The sequence below is a fragment of the Bombus pascuorum genome, chromosome 9, assembly GCF_905332965.1.
Source record: "Bombus pascuorum chromosome 9, iyBomPasc1.1, whole genome shotgun sequence".
Lineage (NCBI taxonomy): Eukaryota > Metazoa > Arthropoda > Insecta > Hymenoptera > Apidae > Bombus > Bombus pascuorum.
In genome coordinates, this window is record NC_083496.1 from 2,117,766 (window position 1) to 2,140,249 (window position 22,484).

General features: G+C 42.8%; 1 protein-coding gene across 10 annotated transcripts in view; it reads left to right on the plus strand.

Annotated features, from left to right (window-relative positions):
• LOC132910266 (dystrophin, isoforms A/C/F/G/H) overlaps nt 1–22,484 on the plus strand; it is a 455,671-nt gene that overhangs the window by 69,394 nt on the left and 363,793 nt on the right. For all 10 annotated transcript variants that reach the window (XM_060965815.1, XM_060965814.1, XM_060965813.1 and 7 more), the window contains 2 exons: nt 8,278–8,489; nt 17,689–17,787. In XM_060965815.1, coding sequence (XP_060821798.1) covers nt 8,278–8,489; nt 17,689–17,787 — 311 coding nt within the window. The remainder of the gene's footprint in view (nt 1–8,277; nt 8,490–17,688; nt 17,788–22,484) is intronic.

The following is a 22,484-nucleotide window of genomic DNA, read 5'->3' on the forward strand; positions in this document are numbered from 1 at the left end:
TTGTTGTTGCGGACACGTGGAGAAGAGCTTTCGCTTTTGGGTTTATCCAGGGAAATCTTTTAATCCTGTCCTGCCTGTCCTCGTTCGTCATCATTTTATCGATTCATTTACATTCGCATCGTCGACGGATATCTATTTGTTTTATTGACGGCGATTTGTCTGGCTGAACGGTTACGGGCAATGCGTCGCGCTTTTCAGCGCGAAACGATTTACGAGCTTTGTTCGACGTTCGCGACGCACAATACGCGTCTAGCTAATTACTTTGATTCGTTAATGGTCATACAATAGCCAGGGTTGAACCGTTCGTCGATGCGTGTATCACTTTTCAACCGGTGGTGGTGCATAAAATCGGACTACGTTCTCGTTGCTGCTTCTCTTCCGATCGATCACCTCGTGATTTATCGTTCGTTGTTCGTCATTGAAAAATTCGAATAAATATCTGGAACGTTTTAATGGAAGCGATCTGCGTCTCGCGCGATTAGTTGCCGGTCGAATTTCGCTATACGTTTCTTGTCCCGTGTCGGTTTCACCAGGATGATGTTCGACGTATAAACCTTCCCTCCCGATTAAAATACAGACTCCATAACGGCGTGACAGGTGTTGCCTCGCCACGCGACGCGAATTCCTCATGATTTATCGTTGTAAAATATTTTTAAAATCTTTTCCCGCCGCTATTTTTTCACCGGTTCGTTCTCTCTGAAATACACGGATCGACGCGATCGCCGGCGCTGGGAATTAAACGCGTTAATTTTTAGACGGCAACGACGCGTTCCCGCCGCTGAGCCTTCATTCGATTTTCCGCTTGGTTTTCTTCGCCGCTTAATAGCGACTCAAACGCGAACACCGGATACGCTGGCTGCCTCGAAATAGCTTCGACTTCTTTTTTTCCTTCCAATTCTTTCGTTCCCTCTATCGTTCCAACTCTTTCCTCTTTACAATCACGTACGATAATTAACACATTTGTACTTTCATTCTTCGAATTTCATTACAATCCCGTTCTCTCCCTCGTTCTTTCCTCCTTTCGCATTTACGCTTCTTTGGCCTTCATATATGTTACTTTTAATCAATTTTCTCCCCTACAGCAAACACGATATCGTTCGTACACCTTTCTGTTTATTACGATCATTGCGATGTAAGAAAATAGCAGAAATAATGGCAAGTTCCAAGATAGAAAACGGACAGCGTTCCTAACCGTTTTTCTCTGTTCTTCGATTTATAGAGTAGATCAGTATGGCTTCTAAGCAATCGAAATCTTATATCCATGTTTCCTTATAACAAGCATTGTATAAATCGTAACTTACCTCTCCGTTTGTATAACACGGTATACCTGAAAAATAAAATATTCCCAACTACGATATCGTGCGTAAAACCGAATATGAAAGTCTTTGGAAGCAAACAAATAGCTGGGCCGCGCGCTGAATACGAGGGTAGTCGCGTTTAGCGAAACGGAAGTCGAGATTGTCGAACGATTGGGTTCCCGTTTGCGGAGCACGATGGTCGAGCTGGCCATTGGTGGAAGAGCGTCGGTCGATGGCGTCGCGCAATCTATCACTCTCATTCATCGACTATCACCACTTTCTCCAACTATTCTTTACCTTGTTTATCCTGAAGAGCCAGCCTCGTGACTCTCTGTCTCTTTGTGTTCTCGTCAAGGTTCGTTCCTCTGGTTCCCGGACTGTGCTGTCGCATCGCTTATCCCCCATTGGTGGACAGGCGAACAGAGGAACGGACGGTCGAGTTAAGCTCGCGGCGCGGTTTTTCCTATTTTTCACCAGAAAGCGAGCTTCGAGTACTTTGGTCGCTTTCTCCGGTCGATTCTTCCGGCCGGGCCTCCTCGACGGAATAAGACTACTGCCAGCGAGAATTGATGTTTCTCGCTGCAAATTCGTCCTATTTTTCACCGTGTACCACCCCACGGCACTTATCCCGGCGGACCTAGCAGCGGCTAACAAGGGATTTCTGCCTCTCTTTTCCTACCTTTCTCTCTCGCCTTTTACCTTTCCCGACTCTTTCTCTCGTCTCTCTTTTTCGTGTTTGTTCAGCCACCGAGCTACAGCTCGTCTTCTCCACGGTGCTCCTCGTACGCGCGGATAAATCGCGCGTCGCACCAGTCTTTCTGTTCTTACAAATAGCGTCCAGAGGATGGCGTCGAACGCTGCCCAGATCGTTCTCTTTAGTCTCGAAACGTTCTCGTCTGCGTTCGATCGGATCGAAAATTCGGGGAACGTACGTTAGAATTAACGTAAATGTCGGAAGAAGCGCGTGATAATTTTGGATGATTTTTTGACAACGGGATAATCGAGGAGATCGATAGAATGTTTTCTTCTTGCGTTTACTCGATCGTACGTATGAAATCACGGAGTTGGTCGGAAGTTGCGGTTGTATTTATGAGCGTACGGTGCCGCAGCCACGCAGGAAGATGGATTTTTCCGTGCGACAGCCACTCGGTTAGGTGCGACGCGGCAGTCGACGCTTCTTGTTAGCTTTGATAAAGAGCTGACGTGTTTTCAAAGACCACCGTTGGCCAGGCGTCTGATTCCCGTTGACGGTACACCAGTTGGAAAAGTTCCACCCCTGTCGCCGTTGTTACGAGAGAGCAATAACTCCCTGTTGGCAGCTGCTGCGGCGACAAGTGTTACGAATGTCCTCTTCAGAAAGACACCCTCGCTTTCAGTAGCGTTTCGTGGACCAGTCCCTCGCGTTACAGATTCCGAATTAAAGGGGAAGGGCGTGTGGTCTCGTAACAAATATCGTATGTAAAATATTCCATCTTGTTTCGTGTTTTGACAAGATACGATTACTACACGGCGTTTCCTAATTGGACAGATCGGATAGAAATCGGCTCGAACTCCTTGAGATTCCACAACCCCAAACTATTCTCGATCCGCAAGACTAACGCCAGTCAAACAGATCCCTCGCATGACAAACGTTTCCCATGGGGGTGGTATTTGATTTATTCTATCGAAGAGCGTAACACACGCTCCGCACGTACATACACACGACATTTCTCGCGCAAGCGAATTTTTTTCCGCTTCATTTCGCGGAGAGGAAAAAATATCATCTTGCGATACGAGTCACGTATGAGTGTACGCGTCTGCCGCTAAAGCCCCTAAAGAACAAAAGGCGAGGAGAATTTTAAACGCCGTTCGCGCGTTCCGTTTCTTTCTGGTGTAGCGGGATTTCCTTCTCGATTAGCATAATCTAACGGGACTACGGGACATGTAGGGATGGAAACGAGAGATGGTGCGCAGGCTTTACGCGAGCATCGTTATTATGTATTTAGCGTGTAACTCAAGTAGCGCGACTAGTTCGCCGACTATCCAACTTCGGAATGCGAAAAGGACTTAGTGGTACGAACTTATGACGCAAGTTCGAGGTATACTTGGAGGTATACTTGGAGGTTTGTACACGACGAGTCTCTCTCTTCTGTGTTGCTGGCGCTTCGCAGGAAGTTCGTCTCTCGTCCAAGGGCGGAGAGAAAGCGCAGGGTACAGGTGCACGCACGCAAATACGGACGTGCACTGTATCATGGAGTTTCCGCGTTACCCCATAAATCGCACGACACTGGTCCGCCGTTAATTTCGCTGTTTAACCTCCGCGTCACGAATAACTATGTCTGACACCTACGTACGAGCGAGTTGTTGCTCGAGTCTACGATGTTTTAATCGCAATTTGACGTTTTTTACCAGACGAATTTATTAATAAATCGAATGCGTTCGAGCGAGTAACGACGCAGAATACGTACGATTATGCGGAGTGGTTCAGTGCTGTTACCGAGCTGGGTGTACCGTGGAAAGATATTGGCAGAATATATATGGCGATAGGAAATTTAACCTTCGGATTATAAATTTACGACGCGCTTTAACCTCTAACTGCAAATTCCAAAATCGTCGATATTGCTGCATTCGGATTTCGCGTTTCTGCAATTAAAATGCTAGAAGCATGCAACATGTTCTCAATAAAACGGATTATTTCTTACTTTTGTCGAGACAGAAAAACGATACACATCTGTTTCTCGTATTATGTTATCTTTGTTCTAATCGGTCAGGATTTCTAAAATCGTGGGTATAAAGTAAGCTTCGTTCGTCCGTTTCTTCAATTATTCGTAAATCTTCATCCTTCTTATCAAAGTTTGCCAAGCTTGGGAATATCTTTGGCAGGCGTTGCAAAAGTTCTCGTAAATTGAAATAAATTATCGGCAAATATGTGACTCTAGACGAGGAATTCGAGGCGGTAAAACAAATTCGGTCTTCGTTTCAGCGAAAAATTAAATATGGGGAAAGGACGGAGTCTCGGGGCGAGGATTTTGTTTCGCGATTAACCTGTTGGCAATACCGCGAGGAGCGGACGTCGCTCTTTGGTCGCTTAAACGAAAGAAAGTAACGTTTTGACGAATACATTAAGATACCGTCGCTTGAGAAATATTTCTTCGTCCGTGAAAGTTCTATAGCTCATGAGTAATTACGCGAGCAAACGAGTTTCTGTCGTTCGTCTCGACCCTTAAGCTTCCCTCCATCTTTTCCGGCTTCTGTTGCCGACTGCAGGCAAGAACGTAACGAAATTCAGCAATAAAACTTGCCCTCTCCCTCGGTTGTTAAGATAATGTCATGGGACTGTCGGGCAATACGAGAGCCCGGCGAATAAAAATATAACGGCTTTTGCAAAAGTGGATTCCGACCAACTCCGGTGCGTAATTTACGATCTCCAGAGGCATATTTTCGCGTATCAGACGCGTTCGAGATCCTCTGCCAAGGCCTTAAACGCTTTGATATCTACCGTAGTCGAGAATAGAAAAGTCATATCTTCCTCGTGCAATGAATCTTTAAGGTGATCTTTTATCTTTTGGTTATTTCAGTGTACGTTTAGAACCATGTTCACTCGATAATCGCAGGCTCTCATCAGTCTCTTTAAACCTTTTGTTCCAGTTTGCATCCGTGCGATAATTTTTCTTTCTCGATTAAATTGCCGAATTCATTGTGTTTCTCGAGTTTAATCCTGTCACGGACTTGGAATATTTATGTTCCAATTTTGTCCTCTTTTCAATGAACAAGAAGGCTTTTAACATTTAAAGCGATAATTATTTTACGCTTACCTTGAGCGTGACATTTTTCGACGACAGATAGCGAACACTTTGTGCAACTATAATTATCTAGTTATCTGCGTACAAAGAGAGAAATGTCATACTTAACCGAGTGCTCCTTCAAAGTATGACGGTTGACGAAATTAATTCGGTTGAAGCCCCATCTACGAAAACCGTAGACACGGGAAAGCGATTTCTTGAAGTTTTGCGACTGAAACGGGCGGCAATAAAGCGGTATCAGGGGGCTGGTTCCCTGCCCGATTTATTCTCATTACTCTGACTTTAATGCCATTGCATTTCGTTCCGACCGCGACTATACGTACGCGTAAAACTGAGCGAGGAGTTGCGGCGAAATTATTAGCGAGAAAATCTCGCGGAAGATAACAAACGAAGGGAACTGTTGGCCACGATCGGAAGATTCGTCTAATTGGACCGGCTCTTGAAATGTTATTCCACTGAAAGTGCGACGCAAGCGGAACGGAAATATTTTCAACCGCTTCGATCACGGGGACAGTAATTTATGGAATTTCGAACGAGCTTTCAAGTTGCGCGAAGCAGGCGTTGCAAATCGACCGCCACGAAAACGAATCCAACGAAAGTTTTCAATTACATTAGAGCCGAGCATATTAAACGCATCTTCGAAGAATCTTCGCTCGAGATCCTGACGCGAACTCTGTCTCCCCTTTTCTCCTCTCTCTGCCTTCCTTTCTCGCGTCTTCCCGCTAACTCGATCCGAAGTGAGTTCGGAGGGTAAACTTATAAACTATGAAAGTTACTTTCCTATTCAATGAATTGACCGTACCTTCGGTCCGGGTACGTGCTTCGAAACCGAGTTTCGTTTCGACTTCCTGCAGGCCCCGAGTTTCGCTCCCTCTTTCGTTCCTATTATCTATTGCCGCGCGTGAGAAAGAATACAATGTCGTCGGCCGACCGGAAAATTACAAGTTTTCTTACTGTCGCGCCAGTCCAGCCGAATCCAGTCTCCCGTCACGATCGACGAAATGGGTCACGATGGTTTTTAATGCGTCTAGCTCCGGTATAATTCACGCGCGAGACCGGCCCCGAGTGCTACGTGGAATTCGCGTGGCGGATATCTGTTGAAGTGGCCATCGTTTCTAAGAAATCTCTACATCTGGTCTTTAGTTTTCTTACGCATCGAAGCTGTCACGTAAAATAATAATGAATTTAAGGAGAAAAGAAACTTTTATTTTTCTCTTTTGTTTACAATACACTTCCGAGCTCTAGACGTGACCGTTCAAGACTATCTGACTGCTCTACTGCTCTTACTGAGGAAAACTCGGTGTGGGTGTTCCCTTTTGAACTCCGAACGCGGATTCGTTGTCCACACTTTTTGGTGGAAAAGTGAGGGTAATGATCCGCGATGCCCATTGGTAAATGAATTAGGTAATAAAGACAAGGAGAGCTAGATATGGCTCGTGGGCATCCTTGTTCATGGGAAAAGTCTTATCTTGCCAGACACCCGCTTTCTCCGTATTAGGTAAGAGCGTGCAACAAACATAAGGACCATCTGTAAACCGAAAATGTTTACATGAAGAAAACTGAAACTGAACAGATTCGGTTTATGTCGTCTTCTTAGGCCTGCTGCGAGTTAATAGAACAATAGATAGGTCTTGGCGTCCGGACTACGGGGAATCTCGCAAGGATCGTCACATCTGGCGTACCACATGGCAAAAAGGAAAATTGATTCGTGACAAAGCCATCGACAGCGCATAGACAAAAGATTGCGTCGAAGGCAAACCATAAACGGTAGATAGGCGACGTTGGCTTTCTAACATCAACCACATCTCAATCCACATCAGAGACTAGGCCGCGCTTCGGAACCGATGGGCTGATGACGGAAATAAAGATGTGGCGGCACTCGGCGACAATGTATGCCGAATATTCGAGAGCGCCTAACAAAACGCGTGGATAGTGGGGATATCGAGGGATGACGAAGAAAAAGAATCGGATTCCGCCGAAAGTCCAGTAGTTGTAAAAGCTTCGATCTTGAAAAGTCGCGGCTGGAGTTCATGTTGAAGTGATCGCCACTTCTGAGAAAACTCTACATCTGGTCTTCTGGTCAAAGAATGCGTCGATGACAGACCATAAGCGGTACACGTCCGACGTTGGTTTCGGCGGTTCTTTTAGTCTCAGGGTAACATTGCTAGCGAGAGGATCCGGATCGGCTTACATTGTATTTCACATTTTGTACTTTATTATTCACAATATATATACTTACAATACCTTACAATTTACCTACGCATTTCTTTAATTCCACATACACCGAATAACCTTAACAGTTCAGAAGTGAATCGTAGTTAGTGTAAACCAAGTGCTGGGAAATAAATTCTCTCTTTTTATTTCTTAATTTTTATCTCTTATTTTTCGTCTTCAATTTCCCTTTTTATTTTACGTGACAGCTTCATCGTTTTCAGTCATAGGGTAGCACTGCTAGCGTGCGGATCTGCACCAGCTCGTATTATATTCCAAACTTTGTATTTACACTTTAGTTTTAAAATATATATTTTCTATCTTACAATTTACGCGTTCCTTTGTATTCACATACATCTAATAACCTCGACAATATCGATACTGGTTGACGAAAATATCGATCGGCCGCGAATAGCCTCAGACTAATGGTGAAGGACTTGCACGAACTTTATTACGCGATTTTATTATTACAGCCATGGATGTGAGTATTTCGTACGAGTCTGGGATTGAGTATCGAGTGAATTTTTATACCGCAATGTAGAAGAATGATTTGGACAATGGACGAGCAGTCTAGATCGCATAGCGTCGTTACGACGTGGATTGGATCGCTAGATATGATTTCGAAACCAAAGCTGATTGTATTGGAATCGACGACTTTGCAGTCGTTCGATGGGATAGTTCTTGGTGGCTCGTTTATATCGGTTTTCACTTTTCCGCGGTTTTCGATGTTGTATCTTCCTCGATGATTTCATTCCACCGTCCAAGAGCCTCGCTCTATTAATTTACAAATGATTTATTGTTTTTCGAGAAATCGTCAATTCAGTTAACTTTTGATATCGTTAATTATAATTGATTAACGATGAGGTTAATCGATATACATTGTTAGTATCAGACAGTAAATTACGTAGAAAGAAAATTATCGTTTCTTAAGCTTTTATATCGTATTTTATTTTGTACTTAATGGAATTTTGGTTTTTCTGTTACAGAAGTGGAAAAAACTGCGGGAACTGCACCGGGGGCATCGGGTGCAACTGCAGGGGGCCCTCGGGGGTTGACACCTTCCCCTGCCCCCTCGACACCCTCGACCCCCGTTACTGCCACTAGTCCTTCGGCCTATACCACCTCACCCTCCTCTTCGCCTTCGCCTTCATCCTCACCCTCCGCCCTTGTAGCGGGCTTTGACAAATCGGTGTTGCAGGTAAGACTTTAATCCTAATTATTCACGTAGCAATACACACTTAGGGTGAGTGATTTGATACAAAACGTTCTATACCCGAAATATAGCAAATATTTCGCTCTTCCTCACTAGATAACCAAGAAAATTCTGTTTCCTTCTCGACGAAAAGGAATTACGTAGATACATGGCAAGACGTAATTTCATTTACCGAAAGACTCGTTCTTACTTCGAAGAATGCTGTGTTTTACATTTTTCTATCTTTCGTTTCGTTTTATATAAAATATATTATATATCACGAGAAGAAAATATATATTAGCAATATATAAGTTTTTGAGTTTCTAGCCGACCGATGATACAGACGATAAATCGCTTCTCGGTGATAAAAACTATTACGTAACGTTCTCTTTAAAACACCGAATCGTCGATAAGATTTTCATGTGCTCGTAAGCGTTCGCGATATTTATACGGCACTCGTTTAGACGTTTCGTCGTGGATCGAGAAGGGTGGAAAATTTTCGAAAATTCGCCACGTAAAACGATAACTACCCCTTGTAAATAGCGTGGAGCAACAGGCTGTATCGCGGAACAAAGGGACACCGTCTCTTGCCCCACAGGATCGGAACGATAACGTCCAAAGAAATATGTTGCCTATTAACCTGGCTAATAATCGCCGCGAATCGATATCGTTCGCTGACCGTCGAAATGAAAAGAATCGGTCGTTCTAACTCGCGGAACGTAGAAGATTCACATTTAATTCGATATGCTGTCGCACGAGGCACGATCATCTTAACGATGGCTTGGTCGTTTTCGTTGATGACGAGTAGAGGCCAACTTTAGGGGTGAGTTTCCCGCTGTAACAGTGATACGACGATGGTAAGGTTAGTTACGATAATGCCAGGAGTCGGTGTAGCCTCGGGCATCTTGGCTAATTAAAACTCATAAATTACGTGGAAAGAGAGTGATGAGAATATAGCAACGTAACGGATGGACGTGCCTGAGGGTGCGCGCACGACTTGCACAAAAACTCTAAATTTCCACGAGTTCCGTTGTCTTCCTTACGTTTCTTCCGATCTTCTTAACGATACTTTATGGAATTTAACTTTTCTTTCATTTTGATACATTTTCTTCCCCCTTAGGTACACCACTTTTATCTTAATTTCTACTGCGCGTATGAAATATCGTTTGTCCAAAGTTTGAATTTACGATTGGAAAAACTGGCACGGGGACATAAATTCAGCATTTGGAAAAAGTTAAAGATTAGAAAGAGTTACATTTTTCGAGACTTGTGTTATATATTATTATACTATATCTTTTTTATTCCATTCGATTTATTCCAGATTCGCTAATTTTCATAGGTGTATTTTAATGAAGCTAGTTAGCGATTAGAAAAGTGCACCGAACGTGCGTAGAAATCGTCGACATCAAGTGATATACAGCTTCGTAGAAATTACGTTAAAATTCTTTTTTGAAAAAAAAGAAAGAAAGAAAAAAATGATGTTTCGTACGCATCGACCTAATAGAACAATTAGAGAGATGTTTCTAACGGGAACGTACGGTAACGTTGCAGGGAGTCGACGCGTTTAGAGACAAACGTTATTTAAAATCGCGAATGCGGCTCTTTCGATGCGCGTTTCGCGAAGATACACGCACGGACGTTGCGGTGGAATTCGAGTCGAGCAACTAACGGCACTGGCTCGGTCGAGGACATTTAAATTCATACGCCGTGGCAACGGGCAATCTGCTCGCAGAAATAAGGGGTAACGCGCGTTCCATGCTTCTCAAAGTAGGAGGGACAGTCTAACTGGATAGCGGAACGAGTCGCTGAAATTAATTCCCCTTTCGATATTCGTTGCTCGGACGCCGATTGATTTCCATTCGAGTGGAAAACGCGTTCCGGGTAAACAAAAATCTCACGGTGTGTGCTTTTAATCGTGCGTTTCGACTGCTTACCCCGAAATCTATGTTTTCGAATACAGATATGTACTTTTAGGGAATATTAAAAAATCTGTACCCATTCTGCGCTCTACTGGTCAAAAGTTTGGAGTCGCTGCTTTTGATAGGAAACAAGAATTTAAGAATTCTATCATCGTAGAAAATTTTAATAAAGTAAAGAATATCGTTACTGTAGTATCGGGAAATACTAATAATTAATGATGGTTTATTTACGAATATATGGATTGTACAGATGTTGATTAGACAGGAAACGATGGTTATTTAACATGAGCTAATCGCAATAACGTATTATACTTTAGACAACTCAATAATTAATTTGCCACTCTCGTCACAACGGATCCAACGCTCTCTCTCTCACACGGACCACACTCTCTAACTTCTCGATTCACATTCTTTGACTTCTCCACTGACACTTTTTTTCTCTTATTTATTTGTGTTTATTTGACAATCAATTCTCGTTAGAGAATTTTAAGTAAATTTATCTGACGTGGTACTATGACACGATTAATAAGTGTTTATAGTATGTTTGATTCTATTTGATCTAGTGCTTAGGTCTAAGGAGTAATATCCTTTTAGCCTGCGGATCTGTTCCGACGTGTCGAGCAGTTGAGTAATTAGAGGGTTTTGGTGGTTGTGTCTATTGCTGAATTTGGATAATTCTTTGACTGTGGGTGTCTTGAGGTCGCGATGTATTGTTTCGTTGGTGACGTACCAAGGTGCATCTATTTTGTCCCTTTGTCTTAGTCTCACCACGCTCGTGGTCAGAGTCACGCAGGCCTTTTTTTCTACGAAACTCTTCGACCGAAGGACCGACGACACATCGATGGGCCTGTCGGCACCTCGACTCGCGACAATGTTTATGGTTTACCCGATATTTTTCTGGCCGCTTGTCCACGATACTACATTATTCATACCTGTAACGCTAAATTCAAATTACTAATTAATAGAAGCAGCACGAAAATATCTGAATGCTTGCCGTATCAAATTTTTATAAACGTATTAACATGTCGCTCAAGTTACGAAGAAAAGTCACAGTTTTAGATAGTCCAAGTGGAAAAAGGAGAATCGAGTCTCGCCGTTAGAATGGAAAGTAGCTTTCTTGCCCAATTCCACGATCTCGAAAAAAGTAAGCGAGGAATTCGTCGTATTTCTCTATTTGTCTCGTGTCTCGAAGAAATCTCGCTGGTTCTCGCAGCATCAGCTACGATTATTTGTTGCGTCGAACGTTTCCACCTACGTAGTTTTACGTAGTCGGGAATAGCTTCGTCTGAAATATGCCGACAGCGAAAAATTCCGAAGGAGCTCGATTCTGGCGGAATATTCTGCCACGGTCGGCATGAGTTCGGTTATCAGGGACAGGAATTAGATTTGTGTGACGCCGGTGGACAGCGCGGAGACGGCGCAGAGGAGCGTCGAACCGCTCGTGCAGCCGTATAACTCGGTCAATTTTATCGAGTTACTCTCCCGTTTCTCTGCCTTCGCGGCGACCTGATCTTCATTCGTCCCATACTCGAATCTGGAACGTCTTATCGAAGTGGCTGCTCCGACAGGATGTCCGAAATTTCCTCGACACGACCTTCTCTTATAATCTCCATTTTCCTTCTCGTCGTTTCTTTTTCGATCATCCTCCTTCCTTTTCTACTTCCATTTCTTTTTTTTTTTTTTTTTTTTTTAAATCAAATTCCCTGTGCTGGAAAAGACCGCTCCTCTTTCAACCGAATTTCATATCTCTCCATTATGAAATTTTCGTTCGTCAGTCGCGCCACGTTGTACGATAGCCAGGTCCGTCGACTTTATTACGTGTTTGTGCTACTGGCAGCGTTTGGATTCTATTTGTACAAAACGTATTCTTCGAGAAGTTTGCCTGTCTGCAAACAACGAAGTTGCTTCGGGCGACTTGTTAAAATATTGTTCGCCAGTTGAGTGACGGAACTACTTTTCTCACATTTTGTTTCGAGGCAATAAAGCGCGTTTCTTTTGGACAGGTCTTCTGTAGTGACTTTAATAACCATTCTGATCAAACAACGCGTCTGTGTAAAAGTCTTTGACTTTTCACTCGTATTTTTAGCGTGCCTTTTTTCTATATTTTTTAACACATTGTTTAAAGCTTGTACGATAGATTCTTCACGACGTTTAAAGACATACTGTCTTTGAGGGTCGTCTCTGCTTATAAGGAGCGCATTAACATACTAAAACACAGGTATCGTCTCTATTTGCTTCATTTTCGGCGCAATTTCTTCGCCCTTACGTCATCCTCGCCTGTCCTTTTGTGAGGTTCCTTTGTGCAACGATCCGTGTACCGATTTATCAAGCTCCTTTTAACTCGTACCGCGTGCTATATTGTTCCCGCCTGTTGAGGGTACTTTGCACGCTCGCGCATTTCTTCCTTTATCTCGTGTAAATGTGTCGCGTCGCTTCGACGATTGTCATTTACGTATTCCAGTGTAACCTACTAAATACGTTCGACTAACACGAATATCTCGATACTTTTTTTTTTCAGTTTATTTTGGTTTTTACAATTTGTCCTGAGGGACATTTGGTAAAGTGTTATATCTCATTGGTAATAAAAACATAAAATAAAAATAAATATAGCACGTGGGTGGCTACCCCCAGCGGGGTGCCAATTTCGTGTTTGCTAAGTTATATCTTTTATGATCTCGATACTTTGAACAACTTCTTCCTTTTTCAATCTTTATTATTTTCTTAGATAAGTTCCTACAGACACGGATGTAAGATGTTCGCACGTGAAATAAATTTAATTCGGTAGAAACCAATTGCGTAAATTCTGCACGCGTTCTATATCTCTTCATCGATCCTGAAGTGGAAGCGAAAATCCAGGTAGGGTCGGTTAAAAGTTTAGGCTTCTCTGTGCCGTAAACTTTCTCTTCGAACACGTGAAACTTGGCATCTCCAAAAATAGCGTTCTAAATTCGAAACTCGGCGTCCTTAATGGAGACACGTTTGCGCCAGTTTCGTTGAAAGCGTGTCCTCGTGTAGATGGGCGTGTGACACTTTACAGCTTACATAAGCGAATTTCTAGTCGAACGGCCTAGATAAAAATTCGTAATTATCTCGGTCGGATAGCTTTTATTGTCATCTCTGCTCGTCTATTGTGTCGATTGTATGGTACGCTTTTCCTATTTGCCGAGTCAACAGTCAGACTCGAGGCTCGGTCCGACGTCATAACAGCTACCTCCCTTCTTCCATTTCCGGCTATGCTGTCTCGCTGACAAGTATTGTGCTGTTTGCATAAAGCGACGAGAGGCTTCGAGGTAACGAGACTCGAACAGGAATCGGAGTTGCCGATGAAATTCTATTTTGCCCCGTGTTAGGCCTCGTTTCGTGCACGCTATGCTACTTACGGAATTGATTAACTCGGCCGTCATTGCCTCTTCAGGCCGGTTTCTCTGTGCAATCAGGAAAAAAGAAAGACGAAGAAACGAAAGACAAACAAAAGGGCACCCCCTCGCAATAGCAAAGTAGGTTGCAGTATTTTTAAGCGGGCTCGATTTAAGACTCAATTTATTCGCGTTACGTTTGTCCATGGCGAAGTTTTTAAACTACATTTTCCGTTCGCGACAAAGAATGTGATATAGAGAGAGGTACGTGTGTTCTTTATATCGACGCCAGGATTTCGTCCATTGGCTTCCTTCTAGCCACTCTATCCTTCTTGGTCGTGCATCGTGTTTCTAGACCGTAGCTTCTTTCCATCGTAGTACGTACAAAACCTCGTTTCTGTGTCTCCTGGCGCAGGAACTATTTTGTAGCACATTTTCCTTTGAGGAGGCCGTGGTATCTAGCTTATTAGATTCTTGTTGGTCGTCTCGGCGACATGTTTTCCTATTTGACGCGCATGGTACCCTCGTGTATTCGCACGTTGTGCAAGCCCTGTCAACCTTTCCTCTATATTAAATTCGCTCTGGTCCTCGATTTACCTTCGTTTCGATGCCATTTCGTTGTTTCCTTCGTTTCTCGTTATTTGTTGCTTTAAAACGTTCGTATTTCGAAGCTGAAAAAACGCAAGCCAGCCAGGGGATGGAAAGGAATTTTTTTTTACGGCAGAACAATCCATAGAGAAAGTAAAACAACGATGGCGAACGATGCGGTTGGAAGGGCGCTCGAACGTTGGAGAAGAGTCGTTGAACTTTTCACGCAGAAGTACGCCACGAATACCGGGAAGTTTCGGCCGTTTCGTCGGAAAGAAACAGAGACGAAACGCGATCGATTCGATTCGTTTCGGTTCGAAGCGAAAATAATTGCAATTTCATCGAGAAATTTAATATCGATACTCCGTCGATACAGTTGGCCGGTGTTTCCTTCGCTATCTCGAGGATTCGAGATTGATCCTTTAGCATGTTCCGTTAACAATCCTCCGACAGTTTCGCTGCAAATGCGCGAACTATTTCTCGTTATCTTATCGATTCCTCGGGAATTATTTCAGAATTCTTCTCGCTTGGAGAAAAATACGGCCGGCCGATCGAAAGGCTATCGAATAAAATGGATTCTGTCTATTTTCATCATCCGTCGAACCTCGTATCGATTCGTCACAGCTGCGTTTATATTTCAAATTAAGCCGTTCGTTTATTTCGAGTGATACGGGCGGAACAAGTGGAAGAGGCTCGATATAGGTCAGACCGAGCCACGGTGATCGTTCGACTTTCAGTATTTTTAATTCTGTCGTCCTGTTCTCGTTCGCGCCAACACGGATAAAATTTTCTGAAAAGTCGATTGTCGTTGTTCGTTGTTTTACATCAACGCGATCGAGCGACTTGCAGGAAGATTTTAAACACGATATCGCTGTTGCGAAACAAATTTAATTTCAATTGTCCTCGTATAGTACGTGCAGCCTTGTTCGTCTAGCTTTACGAGGATAGCCGAGTGTGTGCTCGTGGTAAACGTTCTGAAGCGTGCACCAAAGAGAAAGTTAGTCAAGAGTGAACTGTATGACGAAGAAGCCAAGAATGTTTGAAGTCAACACGAAAGAAAGAAAGAAAGAAAGAAAGAAAGAAAGAAAGAAAGAAAGAAAGAAGGAAGGAAAGAAATCGTAAAAAAATATTTGCCTACAGCTTGCAGCTGTTACTCGCATTGTTTTCTTCGTCAATCATCTTCGCAATTCCACGTTGCTCTGAAATTCCGTACGACAACTGTGTATGTACGACGATAATCATCGTTCTACGGGGCGCATTTTTCAGCGGGTCAAATATCAAATCTACTGTCGCGTGAAAAGTCTGGTGGCATATATACGAGGACTGGCAGGAATATTTTCTTGCTCGTGTATACATATATATTCTTCCACCCTCCTTGGCTGTGTGTTCCCTCGGGACTGCCGGGGGACGACGTCTAGGCCTTTCATTTTCATCGGGCTTCTCTCGTCGAGGCTTTTCAAGAAGGGCGGGGAAAAAAAAGTACGCCGTGAAGAAAACCACATGAGAGATATGATCGTTCTTCGACAACATGCACTTAATCAGGTCGGCTTTATGTGGAAGCGGAGGGCTAAAGTGAAAGCCAGAGAGGAAGGACACTGGCTCAGATACGAAGCTCCGACAGACTCGTCGAGGGGGGAGAAAATGTCGAGCCGAGCGAGACCTTAATTTCCTGTAGCATTCCGGCTTATCTCTTTCGCGATTTATCGACCTACCCAGAAAGTTACACGCTCAAGACTCGCAGAAACATTGCTTGTCCTCGAACATCCGTTTCCTGGCTGCGTTACCCGGCATCCGAAGTCGATTATGATTGTTCGTCCACTTTTTAGTGGCTCGTAAACGTCGTTTCCTTTTTAGATGGAGATACGGCCGCGTTGTCTCCAGATCGGCAGAATTTTCACAGTAGAAATTATTTTGCGGTTCCTTTACGAGCAACGTTCGCGCGGGTTTTTTCAACAGTTAATATAAAAATATCGGAAAATAACGCCATAAGCCATTAACCGTTCTTATAGATTCATCGAAGCCGAGTGGAGATTAAACTTTATTTTTCTCGATCTGGAACGACGATTCGTTCCACGAACGTGATTCCGTATTACGAAGCAAGAGCACAATAAATACGAAAAATACAATTAGCGAAGGAAAATTGTACATTGCGGGTCGTTCAACCTTCGTACGCGTAACACGGTCTATCGAGCACGTTGAGTAATGCCTGTTGTTCTCGTAGCGATAAAAGCGTACAAGTTGTTCGTTAATCCGATGCAAAGAAAAACTGTATGGCCAAACGACAGCTTTGTCTCGGCGCATCCAATTCGATATCAAGCTTTCGAACGTTCCTGTCGCATTTTTCTACATATAGAACGGAGTAAATCTTTCGAGGTGGAACAAAAAAGTAATCACGCGGTTTTCTATACCGATTACAACGTCGTAGTAGCATATCGAATGGCTCGATCGTGTTATCGAAGCGTTTTTATTGCTCGGCCGAATGGAAATGTAATTAAGCAGTGTATCCTTGATATTTAATTATGCGCGCTGCTGCTGGCTTTCACGGAGAAAAATTATTGTCTGTTATTATTGAAATGCGAGGTATTCGCGGTGAAATTTTCGTTTTACCACGATAATCTCGTTACCAGACACAATGCTTCGTAATTATAGGAACAATGCCCGAAAGACAATGAGACGTGGCGCGCGTAATGTTTTTGCTGTAATAACCGTGTATCGGTACGTTTTGCCTGGTCTCCTGCCTGATATCAGGAAACGGAGCGAGCCACTTACGGACAGGCACTCCCAGCTAATTTCCGGCTGTAAATACTCGATTCGGCCCTATCCTGTTCGCATCCCATTCCCCTCTGATCGATGTCTTCTTTCCGTTTCCATTCCATCACTTTCCAATATTTTTATTCCAACAGGGAATTTCTACGCTCTAGGGTAAAATAACCTTCTTATTCATCTAAAAACCTATACAGAGTATTGGGAAAAAATACGATAAGTCACATTCGCTATTTTTATTCCACGAAATTGGTATTAACATTCGGAATAAATACGCCGATTTAAAAATCGGTCTTGCGTTATCGAAATTGTCTTCCTGTTTCGTTTTCATGCCGTTTTTTCTTTGTTCTCTTCAAAGTTTTTGAAATATTAAGATAATCGCTTACTTTGATAATCACACCTTTGGATTTCACAAAACTTCGTCAACTTTGTCAGCTACCGTTTTTGGAAGATTTTTATGTTTCGATACAATCTAACAGGTTGTTTTTATTTCTAATCGTAGGAAACTGAAAGTACGACAAGTGTAACGATAATAAATTACAATAGAATTATAATAACGATATTTTATCTCCGTTTCAGATACGCGACTGGTTGACGGTCGAAGAAGAGATGCTGCGAAAACAAGCCGTGGTCGTCGGCGATGTCGGCGAAATTATGGAGGCGCTTGATAAACAAATGGTAAGTAGATTATCGTCGCTCGCGCGACAAATTCACGATTCGCTGCGCCGTTCTTGCATCTTACATGACGTCCGATAGCTTTATGTTCATTTTCGTTTGCTCAAAGTTTTGGAAAATAGCTTCTAAATATTTAACGATGTTTCGAGTATTCATTGACGATCTTCGATCTTTTAATCTTTCTTCTTAATCTAAATTCTATAATAGTCGTTCTATTATTTATTATCGCAATGTAAATCTTAAACAGTCAGCTGTGTAAAAATCTTGTAAAAATTTTATCGTAGGTGTATTGCACCTAAAAATGTCATTTTTCTCCTTTATCTTGCTCGATTATTTTACCAAACGTGTCAATCGTACGTGAATGCAGGAAACTAAGAGTTCCTACGTCGGCAAAGGCATGATCTGCAATATCCACGAGGGGATTGTAAACCAGCAGCTTCGTAGCTTCAACCCTTATCTGTACTTGGAGGGTAAAGCGAGACCCTCCCTGCGTTATCAACGCACAGTTTCTTCCCAGTTTGTCGATCGACGATTGTTAGTTTCAACGGATCCTTGTAAGCGAGGGTGCGATGGCGCTTTCTCAGTTTTCCGAGGGTTAAAGGTGGGGGTTTCTGGGGGTTTACTGACCGGGAAAACCCTGACATTGGCATTGGCATTAAGGGTCCAATGAACGCTGCCACGCCTTCCTATTTGTGCGTCGACGATACATTGTTGCTTCACGCGCAATAGTTATGCTCAGACTATTGATTACTCGTCCGTTGATTTTCTACGCATCTCTCGTCGACAAATTTTCCTCTTTTATTTTATTTTGTTATCTTTGGCTTCGTTGGAAAAAATATTTTTTAACATTTTTATTAATTCTCTGTTTTTCTTCGGAGTTTATTATTTTTTCCACGGTAAAATATCGAAACGGTTCTCGAAACGCTTTAGGTCGAATAATTCGACGATGTCGATGCAAATTTTTGTATTTTTATTCTTATAAACGGATATTCACGGATATTTTATAACGTTTGGTGTCTCAAAAGAAGCGTCTTCTTCTCCGAGACTCTAGAAATAAGGGCAGTGCAGGCGAAGGAAAATTCTAGCTTCGATTTCCCGTGTCTTACATTAAAGATCGCGTTGCTAATATAAACACTTTTCAAGTGGAGCAAAGTTATCTTACCCCGTTCTCTTTCCGCGAGTTCTATTTATTTGTTCCATTGATCGTTTCCATAACGGTAGCGAGGGTGAAAGGACCCATAAAGCGTGCCTTGTGTAGTATCAATGGCCGGTCGTAATCTTTTCAGCTCGGAGCAAAGCGGTGTGGGTTGGTGTTCGATAAAACTCGACTGAAGGAATTAATTAAATCTTATTGGCAGTCCTTTCACGAATGCTCCTCTTCAATGGAGGCTCGTACCAGAACGAGTGCTTCTTCTATCTCTCGTCCTGTCCTTATCCACAGCGCCTTTTCCTCGATTCGAGAACACCGCCGGACAGGAAGCGATTGTTCCTCGACTCCGAGGATATTTCAGATTTTTCCGTCGCTCGTTCGAAAGCGCCGAGAAAGTTCCGAAGCGAGCGAAGCGAAGGCCCGACCAAGTTCGATTACCTTTGTATCTGTCGATGGGTTTTGCGCGTGAAAAGAAAGAAAGCCTGTGTCCCATTCTTGATCAATGATAACCGATTTCCACTGAAATCATATGGCGGCCCTTGTCTCGTTAAAGCGCCACTCGAATCGCTGGGACACAATTTCACAAGGACGGTAGAAAACAATGGGTCGGTTACGGCGGTGTTGTTATTGATTTCCGATTGGAGGAAGCCGGAGCAAAAGATATGGAGAAATGAAAGAGCTACCGAGGAGCAGGAGAAACGGAAGAGGAAGGAAGAGATAGACAGAGAGTTGAGACGGAGGTTTTTCATAATGCATAGAGGAATATCAGCACTCTTTGAATAGTGCTGATTACTGGAATTAAAATCATTCGATACGAGAATCTGGAGTAATTAAATCGGCGAGGAACGGGAGCACAGGTTTTCTAAGGAAATACGCGATCGTACGCGTATCACTTTTTACGTCGTTTCTTGTCTCATACGTCGAAATGATAATCTACGTATCCTACATTTAAAAAGGAAAAAGAAAATCTTAATTAAGTACCAGCGATGGAAAGAAACGTAGGATGAGCGTGTACGTAAACTCTGAGTATCCGAAGGCTAAATTGCAGATGGTCTTTGATTTGTCATTTAAAACGAGGAGGATGCACGTTCGAAGGTGCGTCGTCGACGTTTTCGCGCATATATTACGCGATGTTGCGCTGCACTGAACTTCAGTCAACGTAACTGTGTCACTTTGGAAGAGCATCGTTGAAATTCGAAAGCGTTAAAATTTGAGCGACCAGAACCACCGAGTTGGTCGGAATCGTCGTGTAATTTGAACTTGTAATTGGATATTAAATCAATGTCTCTGTAGAGTAAAACGGCAAATTATCGTCGGGTATATCGCTGAATATTACAACGGTTGTTTGCGCAGTCCTTTGATACAGTAACGATCGACTTTACGCACTAATTAGTTTACCTTCGTAGAGAGACGCGATCATCGAATTACTATGTATATCCTGGAATCCTTTTCTACGTTATACAAATTACAAAGACCGCTACTACGTCGTAGTTGCAGCAGTATTCGCGGTAGTCGTGTCTGTAATGCGTGACGTAACTGCACCACCCCTGTTCTCCGCCTTTCCAAACGTAGTAGTAGAAGAACATTCCTTCCATCCAATATTACAAGATCGTCGTTTTGCAGCGCCGAGTTGAGGCGAAATTTCCTTAAAGAGGTAGCACGGTCCGGTATCTAATTACGCGGAGTTTTGACGAACTTTCTCCGGCCAACTTCCACAACGATTTTCGCAATTAGTGTCTCGCTGGAGTCGGAACCGGCTAAATTGAAATTACTTTCGAATTATTTCGATTCGAGCTAAAGGGAAAGAGAGAGGGAGAGAGAGGCGCGAACAAAACGATATCCGGATGAGGCTGTACGCTTCTACGCGCGTCACGCACGTCTGAGTCAAGTTCTCGAATTTTCCTTGCAAGCTGTTGCAGACTGAAACGGGATATTTAATTGTCGTTCCCTTTGTGGAAGGTTCTCTCGATTACGAGCAAAGAAACGGCAAGTTTTTCCGCGAAGGACAGACGCGGTGGATGTTGGCGAGCTGAAGTCACAGTGCTCGATTTAGTTCGACCTCGTTAAAGTAATATCGCGCGAGGAACGTGCGCATCATCGCATTTTTCACGTCGTTGTGTGCATACTCATAAACGCGCGACCCATTTTTAATCCAACGTCAAAGGTCCTTTTTCGATCGATTTTTCCACCTCGTTGCGTCCTCTTCCCCTGTTTCTCGCTTTATTCCTCGTCCCTTTTTCAGTAATTGTGCAATTCAGTGACCTTTCCCAATTTTCATTATCGAACTCTAGTCTTTTTTTTTTATTGAAATTCGTCAAGCTCCCTCGATCGATTTCTTGCTTTACCGATGAACCAAGAAAGATTTTAAGAGAAAAATCGAAGAGAAATAATTGAAATTAAGAATTTCTCTCTATTCACCGATTATTTATTGCCTGCAAGAGAAAATTCGACAGGATTTTCGACTGACTCGATCAGCGTGTTTTCGATTGTAATTCGGACTCGCGAAATTTGTCGATTTCGGACCGACACGTAACGATAGATCCACGCGGTGATGCAGTTTCAAAAAAACGTTCGTTCAGATAAACTTGAATTTGACGCGCGACGTAAATAGAATTTGTATGGCGAGAGGCAGTGAAGTCACTTTGAGCGAAACGTTTGTTCTAATTGTTTCGCGTGTAAATCAAACACACTGTCCCTCCATAAATTGAATCGTACCCACTGACGTCTAACTTTGAATCGCGTATACAACAGGCAAGTCGATGTTACCCCGGCTCTTGTATTATTCAACGTGTCCAGGATTTTTATCCTTATCGCGCCTTTATCATATTTTGCGCTGTTTGCTTCCTAACCGAATACACGCGAATGAAATTTGACGACTAGCTACGAAGTAATATATTCATCGACGATAATCTAACACGGGAATTCCGGTTGATACAAGGAATTTGTGTCGCTTGATATTGTAGAATTTTAAAGAATACCTTGACATTCGTAGTATACTCGAACAATTGTCACGATGGAATATATTTTGTTTAATTTTATCATCATTCGTATAAAGTCTCAGAAATAACATTTCCAAGGAGACTTATTTGGTCTTAGCATTCGGCAATTATAGAAGGGTGGATTGCGTGTGCGCAGTGCGCATCTTCTTTATCCCCTCGACATCCGATTAGGTACCGTGGCAGCGATAGATTCGACCTCGCGCTTGATAAATCGGAAATAACGAATGTTCTTTTTTTGCTGAAAACTTTCGAATCCACTGGTAATACCGGTTTTCCTTCTTTTTCTTTCTTTTCTTTTTTTCTTCAGAAACAAAAGGTATTGAAAACTCTGGCGAATTACTTTAAAATTGTTTAAAATATTCGAAATAATACATAAATCAATATCGGGTAATCCTGAGCGCGATTGCAAAATTTTCACTACGTTCGATCAAAAAATTGAAAATACAAAAAAAGATACGAGAAAAATTGGAAATTATTTTCTGTTTGGAAGAATCAAACGCAATTTTGTTTCATCCTATCAAATTTTCAATTTCCAACCCTTCGGTAACGAA